This window comes from Pleurodeles waltl, chromosome 12 (genome assembly GCF_031143425.1).
Source record: "Pleurodeles waltl isolate 20211129_DDA chromosome 12, aPleWal1.hap1.20221129, whole genome shotgun sequence".
Classification (NCBI taxonomy): domain Eukaryota; kingdom Metazoa; phylum Chordata; class Amphibia; order Caudata; family Salamandridae; genus Pleurodeles; species Pleurodeles waltl.
The window spans coordinates 681,613,148-681,628,949 of NC_090451.1; the positions used below are offsets into that span (position 1 = coordinate 681,613,148).

At 43.1% G+C, this 15,802-nt stretch overlaps 1 protein-coding gene across 10 annotated transcripts in view; it reads right to left on the reverse strand.

Moving 5' to 3' along the window:
* The window catches only part of CHD3 (chromodomain helicase DNA binding protein 3), a 1,503,198-nt gene that overhangs the window by 1,028,685 nt on the left and 458,711 nt on the right, over positions 1-15,802 (reverse strand). For all 10 annotated transcript variants that reach the window (XM_069218663.1, XM_069218665.1, XM_069218664.1 and 7 more), the window contains exons 10-12: positions 8,415-8,618; positions 5,228-5,439; positions 4,579-4,710 (exon numbers count right to left, since the gene is read on the reverse strand). In XM_069218663.1, the coding sequence (XP_069074764.1) occupies positions 4,579-4,710; positions 5,228-5,439; positions 8,415-8,618 (548 nt within the window). The remainder of the gene's footprint in view (positions 1-4,578; positions 4,711-5,227; positions 5,440-8,414; positions 8,619-15,802) is intronic.

Sequence of the window (15,802 nt, forward strand, 5' to 3'; positions counted from 1 at the left end):
ATGCAGCTCAGTGCTGGACTCCACACCGCAAGCTCCCGCCAACATTTCCAGTGACCTCGGCTCAGCCCGACACATCTCAGTGCAGGGCCTCACATTGCAGCTTTGTCGATGGCTCCTTGTCACACACCAGGCTAATGCAGGCCTCTTGATACAACAAAACTCAAAGCAATTTTAACAGCAGCCTGAACTGAGTCCTGTATCCGGCCCATGCCCCATCGCATTCGGCCTGACTTTGTGACTTGAACCCGGTCATCCAGGACCAGAAAACCATAATTGGCACTTCTTGATTCTAAGCACTACGTTTCTAAAAACCTTCACACTTGTATATCTCCGGTTCGATTAATTGTTTTTTTTGCTGTTTTGGTCTCAAATAATTTATTAAATTTTACTCTATTTGTCTCAATTGGTGTGGGATTCTTCTTTTGTTATTACTGTTGGTGTGCTGCATAAATACGTTACCATTGCCTCTACCTTAAGTCTGAATGCTTTTGTGCCAAGTTATTTAGAGGGTAAGCACAGGTTAATTTAATGACTTTTTGAGGTTCACACTGATAGGGATTTCGCTTGTTGCTTGACTAGGAATTAACCTCCCTTAACCAACATCCCAATTTCCACAGTATGGGTCATAATTTTCACAGAAAAAAGCTGGGAAATTTCCTCCGTGTCTAGCAGACAAAGGTCTAGGAATTGTGCTTAGGACAGCCCATTTTCCGGCCTAATTGCAGGCTTTCTTTCCCTAAAAAAAGAATGTGTGCCCTTATTCTTAGTATGCTTTTTATCTTTTGCATTTTATTAATGGAAGGTACCCTTATCTACGAAACTCAAACTCTATTTTATTAATGGAAGGTACCCTTATCTACGGAACTCAAACTATTAAAATTGCTCCATGAATATTGATCTAAAGTTGACACAGTGCAACTCTAAATAAGCTTTCACACCATACAGAATTCAAAATCAGAATCTTCTCCCATATAACTGACCTGTAGGGGTCCAAAATAAATTAGGAGCCACAACATTGCGTATATAACCATAGCTGAGAAGATAATAAGGTTCATAGATTCACACACTTGAATCATTTCCCGTCATTGAGATGGGAGTCCCCAGTACTTTAGAAAAGACAATGGGGGTCAGCACCGCCAACAGGCTGGCGGTGCTTCAAATGTCATTCTGACTGCGGCGGTAAAGCCGCGGTCGCCCCGCCGGGGCCGGCGGTTTTCCGACGTTTTTGCCCCGGCTGGGAGAATCCGCCAGGGCAGCGCTGCAAGCAGCGCTGCCCTGGGGATTCTGACCCCCGTACCGCCAGCCTGTTTCTGGCGGTTTTCACTGCCAGGAAGAGACTGGCGGTAAGGGGTGTCCTGGGGCCCCCTAACAGGGCCCCGGCCAGCTTTTCACTGTCTGCCTAGCAGACAGTGAAAAGCACGACGGGTGCAACTGTACCCGTCGCACGGCCGCAACACCGCCGGCTCCATTCGGAGCCGACTCCTGTGTTGCAGCCCTCATTCCCGCTGGGCCAGCGGGCGCTAACTTGGTTAGCGCCCACCGGCCCAGCGGGAATGTCACAATGGGAGCTGCGGAATTTTGGCCGCATGGCCGCCAAATGGCGGTTTCCGCCTGGCGGGCGGCGGTAGCCACCCGCCAAGGTTGGAATGACCCCCAATGTCTCCTTAGACATAATAATAATGGCTTACAGCCCTACTTTTAAGTAATCTATCCAAGTCCTTATGTAAAAAAGGACCGAACTCCAGAATCAACCAATCAGATAATCCCACCCTCTAGAACCCTCCTGAGAGAAGCTCCAGTACCTCAGATTTTCTACTGCATGTCGTGCAAGGGAGTCTCCACTGTTACCAGCCTTTCTACTATTACTTCCTGCTCGTCGACGACGTCTACGTCAATGGTATCTAGGACCGGACAGTCGACATGAAGATAAAGATGTCATCAATGACGGCGTCAACCATGCCATCGTCGATACCATCGTCGACGGCCATTCTGGTGGCGACGACATTGTCGCCGACACCGTCAATGGCGACCAGAGGCAGACCCTCGCAAATGGAGACGACTTCGTTGATTATCTCTTCGAAGCCACCGTCGACGAGGAGAAAAATTCAGGTCTTGACTAGACAAGGGGACGTAACAGTCACACTCTTACTTCCGGCCCATCTACTAGAGGAAGATTCAGACGATGATGGGCCATTTGGGGCGGCTCATAGTCCTTCTTAGCTTCAGGTCAAGTGTCAAGATGATGAAGACGAATATGACCAGCAGTATTATTCTCCTCAGAGAGACCAACGAGGTGTGCCACAGGATATGGTTTGTATTCCAAGTTCCCATATCTCTGATCTCCAACTTATGTTGACAGACTACATAAAGAGGTTTCCGTCTGCATCACAGTCAGAACAAATCCCAACAGAACCCCCCACCTTCAGTACCTTTCACCCCAGTACCAAAACCTATGTCGTCACCTAGAGAGGAGAGGGAGGAAGGTGAGCTCCAGGACACAAGATCTGAATGGGACAACTATATATTACCAAACCCATCATCTCCATCGCCTACTCCAGTGGATTCATCCCCTGGAGACATTGGGGGTTTCCATAATCTGCTTGGAAGAGCAGCAAAGAGATTTGCACTGTCCATGCCATCTAAACAAATGGACTGCTTCCTATACGATTTTAAGGAGCCCTTTCAAAAGAGTGAATGCTCCATACCCATAGTGAGTTACATCTGGGAGGAAGGTCTGAAAGTCAGGAAAAACCTAGCTACTGTGACTGCGGTCTTACCAAGGTTAGACAAAAAAGTATAAGGCTCCAGAAGATGCACCAACATGTCTCATTGGGCATCCGAAGCCAGACTCAGTAATAACCCAGGCAGCGCAGAGGCATTTAAAGCCAATTTCAGCACCTCCCGACAAATAAGGTAGAAGGCTAGACAACATTGGGAAGCCCTTTTCCTCTATGCCAGGGCTAATAGTGAGAGCAGCAAACATTTTAGCTATTTTGGGCAGATACGACAGGTAATTATGGGCGGCTATCGCTCCGTATCTGGACTAGCTTCAGGAGGATTTAAAGGTGGAAGCAAAGAAGATCCTGTTGGAAGGGGAGCGCACCTCGGCTGAGGTTATTGATTGCGCAATAGATATTGCTACCACTGCCTTTAGACAACTAACAGGTGGGGTGGTGCTCCGTAGACAAGGCTGGCTTAGGGCAACTACCTTTTGACCGGAAGTACAGAATAAGGTATTGGACCTTCCGTTTGATGGGGAGGCTCTTTTTGGCAAGCACATAGATGAAGCCTTACAAGCGATTAAAACTGACTCGGACACCGCCAGATCATTGGGTACCCTACTTTTCAAGAAGTTGCCTTTTCGTGCCTCCAGAGGGCGAGGAATCCCATCATATAGGGGGAGTTTTCAAAACCTTGATTATTCCTCCTATGCGACTCAGCAGTTTCGAACACAATATCTACAAAGACAACCACCCCAGGCGTCCTATTTTAGACCTCCTCCTAGGGGTAGAGCACGTCAGGGCAATGGATAAATGGACAGATTACTTAAAAGTAGGGCTGTACGCCATTATTATTATGTCTATGGAGACAATGGGGGTTATTACAACTTTGGAGGAGGTGTTAATCCGTCCCAAAAGTGACGGTAAAGTGACGGATATACCACCAGCCGTATTACGAGTCCATTATATCCTATGGAACTCGTAATACGGCTGGTGGTATATCCGTCACATTTGGGACGGATTAACACCTCCTACAAAGTTGTAATAACCTCCAATGTCTTTTCTAAGGTACCAGGGACTCCCATCTTGACGACGTGGAATGATTCAAGCATGTAAATCTATGAAAGTTTCAATACTGGAGTAAAGTTAAGGCTCATTCTCAACAACCTTTAGAAATCCCATAGATTGATGGAGATCTAACCTACAAAAGTATCTCTGACAAAAACAAAATCACAGTCTGCACTGACCAATGAAAAGGACATAAGGCCTGATTTAAAGTATGGTGGGTGGCTCTCAGTCTATCAGGATGGTAGAGATGATTTCCTCCACCACTCTGGCTGGATTACCGCTCACCATACGTAGAAATTTCCACCCACCCAGCAGAGCTCTCTGTGTCTTGATGAGCAGCTGTAATATCATAGGAAGGGACACATATCAAACCATTTTTTCTATAAACAAACAAATTCGGAATGTGAGTGTTTGCTTCTGAAAAACAAAAAATAAATGATTCTGACACACTGGGAGTTTTCTTCCTGAAAATAACAAAACTCTCTAAATAGGGTGGACGGTCTGATGAATCAACACTGATAGCCCCAACTCTGCTGGGCCACAGGAGCAGGGTTTATAATGGAACACCCAGTGAGGGCACTGCCTTTGGAAAAAGGACTGTTCACTTGGCTCTAAACAGGGCAAGCAGACCACCATTTTGGTGTCCATGGTACTCGGTCAGTACTGTGTCTGCCTAACTCTTAATAAGGGTAATAGTTCTTCTAAGGCAATTCTGTCCTACCACAGACTTCTGCAGTCGTTATAGGTCATACAAACACATAAGCCATTTTCTCTTTAGCAAAGTGTGTACCTGTGCCTCCAATAAGCCTGCTGGTGATATTCAAAGCTGGGAATTGGCATCTCCTCCTCCTCCCAGGTTGACTGGTCATAAGGAAGGTCCCTCCACTTCACCAGGTAATGAACATGTCCTTTTTTGTCAAAGCTGTAAATCAAAAATGAATTCCAGGTCAGTAGAGACAGAACTAAAAGAACAGAAGAAGCAAGGGATAGCATTCCAGAAAGCACCACTTAGAAAGTACTAACATTGGGGATTCAAGTAAAAGATTTGGCATGCTAAAGATATATATGTGACAGAGCATATGTTCTAGAGTTATTTCAGCAAGAAGACTTGTATAATATGCTTTATAGCACTATAGATTTCCATCAGTAAATCAGGATAGCTGAGATCTCAGGCTTGGAAAATGCAGTACTCACAGTCCAGTTCCTTCAGAAGTCTTTGATTTACAATGCTGCAGATACCAAGTGCTACTGTCTGTGTATAATAGATTATCTACTTCCCCAGCACAAGTTGGTCACTCAGCTGCAGCTACCTACACTGGATTTGCACATCTCACTGGATTCTACTCACTTGTGTATTATGCTGTTTTCCTCCTGTAAATATAAATATTAATTGGTCTTCACGATCTGAACAGTACTGTGCACCCTATAGGTTAACAAACCTGTGATTGATAATGCGCTGCATTGTCATCCACTCTGCCTTAATCCCATAACGGTAAAATTTCTCCTCCAACTCGGCATATACTGGGTCTTTGATCTTCCTCTTCTCACTCTTACCATCATCGTCCCCTGATCCATAGTCCAGTGGTGGGGGTTCATCCATATCTGTCTTCCGCTGGTAATTGCGGTACATCACTGTGTGGAAGATCTCAAGCTGGAAGGGAAGGAGGAAGAATTAACTTCAACACTTTGTAGCTACTTTCATTTGTAATCTCACAAAGACCACAAGGCAACAAATGCTGAACTTTACTGGTACTCTCATTCAGTTTTTTTCAGGCCAACATTTTCATCCTGAACAAAGCTGCACCTGCTAACACAAGGAGATGCAAAAAAGATGGCAACTTATACTTTCAAGTTTATGATTTCTATAAGTAAAACTGAAATGTGAACTGAAAATGTTTTGACACACAAGAGGAATACATTCTTTACAATGCTTGCACAGGTTATTCTGTGCACATCTTGTGCACAAATCTACTTAACACATGTCTCTGACTGATTCCAGATCCTATCTTCTGTGAGGAAACAAGTTACTAACCTGTAACTACAGTTTTACAGAGTTGGTATCTTTCACGGATTCAAATTCATGTATCCTACAGTAGCTGTGTTTACCATACATGCAATGCTTCACTAAGTGATAATTTATTAACAGTCATCAAAAGGAACAAAAACCCAAACTCCAGCTAATGAGGCGAGAGTCCACTTGCCCTCGGTCTCCCCAAAGGCTACCATCCTTAGGATTTCAGACATGGGTGAGAAAAAATAAATAGTGCATGACCCTCAAGATGCAGGGTGCAGTACAATTTAACAGTATACTTGCACGTAAACTGGAAATCTGGAAACACCTTTTTGAAAAAGGTGATGCAAAAGTACCTGTGCCACTGCCAACTCTGTTGCCCTCTCTGCTTCCAAGCAGTAGTACCTTGTAAAAATGAGACAGCTCTATTACGTATTGGTTTTACATATGTCTGCCAGTGGGGCTCCAGTGTAGAGAGGTGCTGTCACTGCGACACATCTTGTTGAATGAGTTGTTTCCCCGTACTGGTAGACCAGCTTTCTTGTGGCATCTAGTGCGGGATAACACTTCCCTAACACCCTAAAAGAAATCTTTAATCACAGTCATTCTGAAGAAAGAGGATTGTGAAAGAGATTTCCTATTGACAGTAATTACCGCAAGGTGTACATTAAGTGATGAAAATTGTAGGTCAGACCTCTCTAGATAAAGGAGACAAGTCATTACCACATTTTAGTGGCATTCAGAGGGATTGTGGTTGTTTTAAAGATGACAAATGCCAAGCATCTTCTACTTAAAGGCACAAGATGTCTGGTGTTTGCCCTCTTCCAGAATGTATGTACAATCTTGCAGCAAATTCAGATGTCATATTCTAAGTATTCCTGTAGTGACTTCAGAAGGTGGAATGCCTTTTGGAGAAAGCAACTCCCATTCTGGTAATGTGTCCAAACCACTTCCCTCTTTTAGCTCATCAAAGTCTGGATCTACAGAAGGCTGTATCACAATCGCTCCTTCTTCTTCTTGATACTCTTGTTCCTCAAAAAATATACTGTTCTTCCTCAACCAGTGTCACAAAAAAAGAAGAGGAAGCAAACAATGGCGAGAGTTATGCAGTCCAGTGCACTAACTCCCAAGGTAATCCTAATCTACAAATCAAGGTGCACTGTTCCAAAATTTAAGGCTCCGTTCTACGCTGAGGGTGGAAGTCTTAGGTCTCCACAGGCACTAGCTTGCAAAACAGCCTTCACTCATCATTAGGTGACATGCTTCATCATCCAGCCATGCTCTTCATCAGGCCGGCATTGCAGTGTCTGACGAGCCCTTTAAAAGGGCTCTTTGCCAGAGATCTTTTTTGAAGAAATCGCCAGAGATAAATGCGTGAATGAGGAACTGGAAAGAGTGTACTAAAATTGATTATGGGTATCAAAAAGACAATCTTTACTGCAACTTGACACCAGTGTCAAGATTAAAAACAGAACGGGGAAATCAACAGATCATGATGCTCTGGTTCTCTAAGAAGTAACAAAGTGTATACCTAAAACCTCAACTGTAGGTATATTTATGGGGAAGACTGTGTGCAGGTATTACCTACACTAGAAAACCAACGGTCAACATGTTTCTATCCTATATAGTCACCAGGGACATAGTGGCAATTCATCAGCATCTAACATATAATCTAGAGTCCTCTCTAAGAGTGTAAGAATATTCCTTATCAACTAGATAGATGAAACCTATAATCTCCTTGTAGGATATTGCTCATTCCCTTCCGAGGTACATGGAGAGTGTGTAGGTCAATTCGACCAATGTATCCAAGAGAGAATTTACATAGTTGGTGGAGCAGCTTGCATCCATGTCATCCCCATTGGGCCCGTACCTGACTCTAAGTGGGTCCCTGCATTATACTGAGCAATATACTCCTGGAAGGACCAATCTTGGTGTATGATTTACCAGCAATGTGCCGACATCTGGGTGAGCACACAGCACTCATGTGAAATGTCCTTCAAAATTAGAGAGCAGGCTCTGCATATGCAGAGGTATCACCCTGTATCCTAATTTACCAAAAGAATAAAAACTGAGGACTATTCCAGGACTCCATCATACATGGAAAGTGCTAGAAATCTGAGCTGTGGTGACCTCTGGGGGAAGAAGCATGCGAGGTACATTCACTGCAGGGGCTCAATTTCAGGCAATTCTAAAAGAGATGAAGGTGTACTAAATATACACGTCTTTGGGTGCCTAGACCAACTGAAACACTGTTTACTGCTCTTTGAAAGATACAGAAGGGTTCCAAGTCTGATGGCAGAGAATGATTCACACCTATGCATATACAATACTAGACATGGTTATCTGTACCGCACCCGATGCTGCTACAAAAGTATAGGTTATCTGAAGTAAGCAATACTTTATTGAAGCTGTGTTTTGCACTAAATAAAATACCTTGAAAATGATAATTAAATACCTTAAACTATATTGTTCAGTTTCTCAAACTAAAAACCAACAACTTTCTTATTGTTGAAATTCTCAGATGCAAAACGTTAATGTCCTACAAGTATCACAGAAATAATAACATGTTTTTGGACAATTTCAATGATGGGGAAAATGTTGTGATCTAACCTTACCTGTAGTTCTTTAATCCAGGAGCAGTGCCAGTAGGACAGGCCAGCCCACTTGACAAAGAATTCACGTTCCGAACGGCCTTGGAGCTTTTTGTTGGCTGGTTCCTCTAGGCTTTCTTCCTCCATTTTTGGTCCAGCAACTGGGGAGGGCGGTTCCCCCCATCGCCAGTGTAGAATCTTCTGCACTCGACCTTTTAAGTGTGGGCACTGTAGACCCAAGAGATCAAATTAATTTATTTTATAAGAATAGGATAAACAGGAGGTGAGGTGCACACCGCACCTTTAAATGTCTATCACTTGGAGCTAAATGAATCACCAAATAAAGCAAAGTAGAACTTAAACTGATATAGAGAAAAAGTAGCACTAACAACTCAAGCTGTAAAACTGATTCTCTAAAAAAAACAAAATAGCCAAGCAATTGTTGAAGATTCAAGAGGTGAGACTGAATGGGACCAAAGGAAACAATACATAAACAATGTGCCTGAAAAAGACTCATAATTTAAAAAGTAGCTGCTGAAAGCAATGATATTTTGTATGACTGATTTCAGGGAACTTTAGACATGAGGATAAGACACAGTACAAAGAATACTTTTTAAACAGAGAGGGTAACAATTTTAGAATACAAGTAACACCACATCAGGTATTGATGGTTTTCTAAAAAATCAAATTGAAAGGGACACAAATTGAAAAGCATACAGTGTAGCTAATGTACCCTACTCAGCCCTATTTGAAAAGTAAAGGAGAAAACACTGGTAGAAACAGGTATGTAATGTGTCACAACTAAATGTCACTTATAGTCTGTAATGCACTGCAATGTCAGTTATAACCTCAGTTCATTTTTACAGCAAACTTGAGGAACGTTTTTTACTCAGATGAATAGGAAGTTGGATCCCTCAAGCCCCTCCGGCATGGCTGTGGAAGTTGTGGATACAGAGGGAAACTGTGGGCTGGCAGTGTAATCCCTTGTTTTATGGGTGTCTGAGAGTGCCGATAGTGGAGGACGCTGGAGGGCTTCAAGGAGCTGGCAAGTCCTGCAGCTGAACTGGGCCCCAAAGCTCTACTGTGGCAGAAAGAGTAGAAGAATAAGAAAAGAAGGTGAAAGGCTGCCAGTGGCGTCCACTTGCCAAAAGGGGTCTGGCCCTGCTTCATCTGGGTCACGAAGCCTCATCCCTGCTCTGCTGGTAGTGAGACATCTGAGAGAAAGGTAGATCACTATAGCTCCTCAAATGCAATACCCTGCAGTGAGACTCTCTACCTAAAAGTGCAGCGACAGGGATGATAACAGTCCATTTGTGTGGCAGATTGCAGACATGGAAGAGAGAAGGAAGAAGAAGAATTACTTCTTCAGACCACAGAATTCTCAGCAAGGGTTGGCACAATTGGGAGCTGAAGGGAGAAGCAAACCTTGCTATGATCCATCCATGCCTTACATGTTGACATGGACTGCCACATGAGTACAAGAGAAGCTCAAATGAGGACTGTCAAAGAGAAAATGGAGGAGGCTTGCGCCAGCGTCCTCAATCTAGAACAGTAATCTACAACGACATCAGTAGGAGGGCAGTCCAGTCACACGTCCAAGGTTGTCCTACAAGACAGATAATTCTACAGATCTATGTTGTGATAAGCCTTGTGAGGCAGGATAGTAGCCATGAATTGCGGGATAATCTGAGATGGGTCGCAAGCTCAGGGTGCTGGGTGTGCTTAGATTCATTAAGGCTGACTTGGTCCTAAAAGCAATGTCAAGAATGTTCTGGAATCTGTGGGGTCCAATGACATACCTGTAGAAATGTATTAAATCTACAGGGTCCCATCTCAACTCTATGAAGAGGATGACTAGTTGTAGTCATTCCTGTGATGTCGGTCCTAGACTATACAATTGAGTGTCACAATTGGGACCTGCTGCACAGGCAAAATACTTATCTTATTGCCATAGCTCAGTCTGGAGTCCCTGAGCAGGGAAAGATACTTAGAAGCAGTGAGAAAGGAATTCAATCTGAAATGCACAGATTTACTGGTTGACATATTTCTCTGAAAAATGAGTCTCACAAACTGAAATTAAAACAGAATTTTCACATGTACAGATAGTCGAGCATTATTGGAGGGAACAGGTGTGGATGGAGCATGATGATGTGCCTAAATATTTGGGCTTTCTACTCTTGGCATGTGGATTTGTGCCTAGAAAGAGGGGTCAAATTCAACACAATGATGGGGTTATTTTTTAAATGGTGAGGGATTAGAATATTTTCTTAGTTTTCTTAGTTCAGTATGGAGATGTTTTCCATTAGTCTCCCTCTATTTCCTTCCTTCCTCTTGTAGGCCCTGAGTACGGGTTAAGTGAGTTTATATTTCAGGTGACAAATTGTAAATCATTTTGTTTGAAAGGTTTGTTGTTTCAATTACTTCCTATTAGAGCTAACAGAAGTCATTTGTTTACAGTGATAATGTGGTGTGCTCTACCTATGTGAATGCCTATTTTGGCAACTTGGCAAATGGGGTTTTACAGCCTTATTTTCTCTCTTTGCTAAAGCTGATTGAAATAAAAGAATAGGTCCTCAGTTTGAAAGAGTAGTAGGATGACAACTTACAAATGAATAAAAATACCCACGATAGAGAACTATGATTACAAATAAGTTATGTTTCTTTCTGCATTCTAGGCTGTTTACTGATATTCATGAACAAAGAATAGAATGGCACAATCACATTCCAAACAAATAAATGCTGGAAAACCCCAAACCTTAAAATTGAAAGAAAAGCAAAATGGTTTGGGAACTATAAGTGTCCGTTCTAGAATCAGTATGAAAATAGTGTCTAGTAAAAGTGTGGATCAACCTTAATGTGGTAACCATGAAAAACTTGCTAACAGGAATGTTTCTGGGAACAGCAACACTAGAACCTTTACCTCATATTGTAGACCTGATGTTCTGCATCATAGTAATCTTCAGTGATAGTCATCATCATTAGAATAATTCCCTGCAGCAACAGAGTATCCTCACAACACGTTAAACCAAGATGTTCATATATAAATAGAAAGGATAAAGAGTCAAATATGTCCACATATTGTAGGACACCCTCCAAAAGCCTATCACAGGCAAGAATTTCCAAATTTAGTACCAAAAACCTAAATTACCTGAATGATCTAAATTTCTATAAATCTGAATTACCTGAATATTAACTGCTGCCTACATTTCTATTAATAAGGACAGGAGCAGCCTGATAGACGTTTGCTTCCCCTATCAATGACACTTTGTACTGGCAGGTACCTTGCAGAGTCAGTTCATTTTTAAACAAATATTTTATAATATGAACGAATTAGCAGCATTTTCAGGCATGAGCAGCTCCTCCATTAGGGCGGAGGAGCATCACCCCCCTCCAGCAGCAGAAGCTGCAAACGTTTTACCACAAAGGGATAACAAAGTAGGTTTATTATCCCTTTGTGGTGGAAGGGGCAGGGGTGTGCCCTGTGCACTCCCCTCAGAGCATGTGTATTTGGCCGGCTGTCTCGGTTGCTGGGCTGGACAGAGCCTGCACAGGCTCCCAGTCTGCCTGAGCAGCATCAGGATTGGCCACAGGGCAGGCTGGGAGACTGTGCCTGCCTGCAGCCTGAGGAGATGGAGGAGCGGTGCAGCGAGGAGCGGGTACGTTTTTATTTTATGTTATATTATTTTTTTGTTATGTAATATATATTATGTTATATTAATTAACATAACCCCCTCCAGGGTGCAGCGCCCCTGCCCTCCTCCTCATTGAAGACGCAACTGTTTTCAGGGTCCCGAGCAAGAGACGTGGAAGAGGATGGAGGGTCGCCTTCAATTAGGATTCCTATGATGCAGAAATAGGACCATAAGTAGATATTTCTTCTGCACCCTTAGATCTTCAATTACAGTCACAAATATCTGGATAGGGTAGCAAGCAAAAAAACATCATTGTCCTTATGTCTCCTGAGTATACAGAGCAATCATTTTATGCAAAATTAGAAATTAGAAAATTAGAAACCTCAAATCAAGTGTTAATCAAAGGGCTTAACCAAACTAGAATCATCTAAGAATTAAGGCCATAAGGTCTCCTGAATGTATGGACTAACTTTCATATAGATGCTGTCCATATGCCAGTAAAAAACAATATTTCTGTTCTAAGATGGCCAGACCTTGGCAAATGTAACTGTTGCTGATAACAATTTAAACAGATTTGCGTAGGTACTTGTTTTTATCTAGGCAGAAACAAAGAATGTTTCTTACATCTAGAGAGAGTAAGGAATGGAATGCTTGCATGGAGTGGAGCAGTTGGGAAGAAAATTAGTTACTTACCTGTAACTGTATTTCTACAGTATTGGTATCTTTCATAGATTCACATGCTTGAATATTCCCAGTCGTCGAAGTGGGAGTCCCACTCTCACCTTATAAAGCAATACATGTTAGTATCATAGGCTTTAATGGCAATGCACATTCTGTTTAATAGCCTATCTACTTCCTTTTTAAAAAAAGGACTAAACTTGACCTATGACCAATCAGATGCCAGCACCCTCTAGAACACCCCCAACAGAAGCGGTTTCCCTCAGATTTTCGAGCATTAGTGTGCCCTTAACCTGTAGCATGAGTGAGTGAGGAAAACCTCTAAGGGGAGGAGGGTGGGCCGCATCTGAATCTATGAAAGATACCAATACTGGAGAACTATAGTTACAGGTAGGCAACTAATTTTCTTCTCCAGTATTGGATCTTTCATAGATTCACATGCTTGAATCAGAATAGCAGGCAATACAGTAACATTCAATATACAATAGTTCTTGAGAAACAGAATTAGTGGATGGTGGGATAAGAAGAAAGAGGCTCACCTTAATGGAAGAGATGTGGCCATGGCTCTGGTAGAATGGGCTGTTACTCTGTCTTCTAACTTTTTTCCAGCCTGTGCATGACAATACTGAATAGTGGCAGCCATCCATCTTGCAATAGTTGGCTGAGTTACTGAGAGACCTTTCCTGATGCCTCCGTAAGCTAGGAACAACTGGTCTAATCTTATGTGATGAGTCCTGTATAAATAGAATTTGAGACACCTTTTGACATCTAGTGAGTGGAGGAACTTTTAAGCTGGTGTCTGTGGATTTGGAAAAAGCATTCGGAGAACAACTGGTTCATTTAAATAGAAATGCGATGGAACTTTGTGAATGAATTTACGGTTTGTCCTGAGGATAACACTGTCTGCCGTGAACCGCAGGATAGGTTGTTTGATGGGGAAAGCCTGTATATTGCTTCCCTCTTCACAGAAGTAAGAGCCAAAAGTATTGCCATTTTCCAGGTAAAATACTTTAGTTCTGATCTGTGTATCGGTTTGCATGGTGTCTTCTTTAGCTGCCCTAGAACTATGTTCAGATACCACACTGGGGGGGGGGGTTCTTAACCGGTGGAAAGGCCCTGAAGAGTCCCCTGATGAATTGTTTAATTATTCGATAAGAGCTCAAAGATGGCGCGTTATTGGTGCATCTAAAGTACACAATTGCAGCCAGGTGTAGTTTTATTGAAGAATGAGATAGTTTAGATTTTGCTAGGTGGAGTAAGTACAAAAGAATCTGCTCTGGTAGTGCTTTGAAGGGGTGGATGTTCAAGGACTTGCACCAAAGACAGAAGCACTTCCACTTGAGCTTATAGGTTTTGTTTGTTGCCTCGGCTCTTGCCTTTGCCAGAATTTCTCTGCAGTCTGCTGGAATGACTAGAGATGCCATCTCATTGTATTCAGGAACCAGGCTGATAAGTGTAGCGATTCTGTGTCCGGATGCAGTATCTGTCCCTTGTTCATTGTCAACAGGTCCGCTGTTACCTTGTGTTGCCAGTGAGGCTGCTCTGAGAGAAGGAGTTTGGTGAACCAATACTGCCTGGAGGCTATCAGGAGTCTGCAAGGTTCTCTCTTCATTTTGTTTATTACCCCTGGGATCAATGGAATCGGCGGAAAGGCGTAGGCATATATTCCTGACCATTGTATCGAAAATGTACTCCCCCATGATCCCTCTTGGGGATGCCAGCTTGCAAAGTACAGGCATTTCTTGTTCTCTCTCGTCGCAAACAGGTTGAACTTCGGCCTTCCCCAGTGCTAGAACAGCTTTTTTATCCTGTGTTGATTTAGTTCCCACTTGTGGTATGGAATGGTGGTCCTGCTTAACGAATCAGCAAGGAGATTGTGTACTCCTAGTACATGTTACGCTTTTATGAATATACAATGTTGAAGCGCCCAGTTCCAGATGTCCTGAGCTTGAGCAGAGAGTGTCTGAGAATGCGTTCCTTTTTGTTTGTTCAGATAGAACATACTGGTTGTATTGTCTGTTCGAATGAGGACCGACGAGCCTGTTATGTTGAGAAGAGTGGCCTTCAATGCTAGGGCAATAGCCCTGAGTTCCAGCTGGTTGATATGGAGTTTTCTTTCCTCCGCAGACCATTTTCCACTTATCCTCAAGTCCTGAAGATGTGCTACCCACCCTTCTAGTGATGTATCTTTTGGTATGAAATCTGGTAGCATTTGTAAGCATCCGACCCCGTTGTTAGGTTGATGGGTTGTGCCCACCATAATATCTCTGATTTCATTGTTGTGGTGATATGAATAGGATCCTCAGATGAGCCCTGTGTCTGGATCCACTGCTTGTCGAGTTGTTGCTGAAGGGGCCTCATGTGTAAGCAACAGTTGGACCTAAGGGAATGCACAAGGAAATATTTCCTGTGAACGACTTGTATATCCGGACAGAAACTGACTTCCTTTGGAAAGTTTGATTGCAAGTTGGTGAATCTTTGCCTGTCTGCTTTCGAATGGAACGGCCCTGTTCTTCACTGTGTCCAGAATAGCTCCCAAGAAAGTCAACCTTGTTGGTGGTTTCAGCTGTGACTTTGGATAATTTGTTGTGAGGCCCAGTCTGTTGAATAACGCAAGGCAGGTGGCTGTTGCTTCCGCTGCCTGTTTTGAAGCAGGGGCATTTATCAGCAAATCGTCCAAATACGGGAATACTTGGATCCCATTTTGCTTGAGATGAGCTGCCACCGGGCCCAACATCTTTGTGAAAATTCTGGGGGCAGATTGTAGCCCGAAAGGCAATACTCAGAACTGAAAGTGTATTCCTGCTATCTGGAAACATAGGAATCTGTGATGAACCGTGTTTATTGGTACATGGAAATACGAGTCCTGGAGATCTAATGACGCCATGTAATCCCTGTGGTTCAGGAGTTGTAATATGTCCTGTAGCAGAGGGCTTCCTGACAAGAAAGAAGCGTGAGTAGAATCGTATTCCTCTCTGATGTTTTGGAACGGTCTCTATCGCTCCTTTCTTTATCATGCTGCATAGTTCTTTTAAAAGTTGCTTCAATCAAGGCGGTGGTAGGCCTGAAGGTGGGGTGCTTGAGGCTTCTGGAGAAATTCTA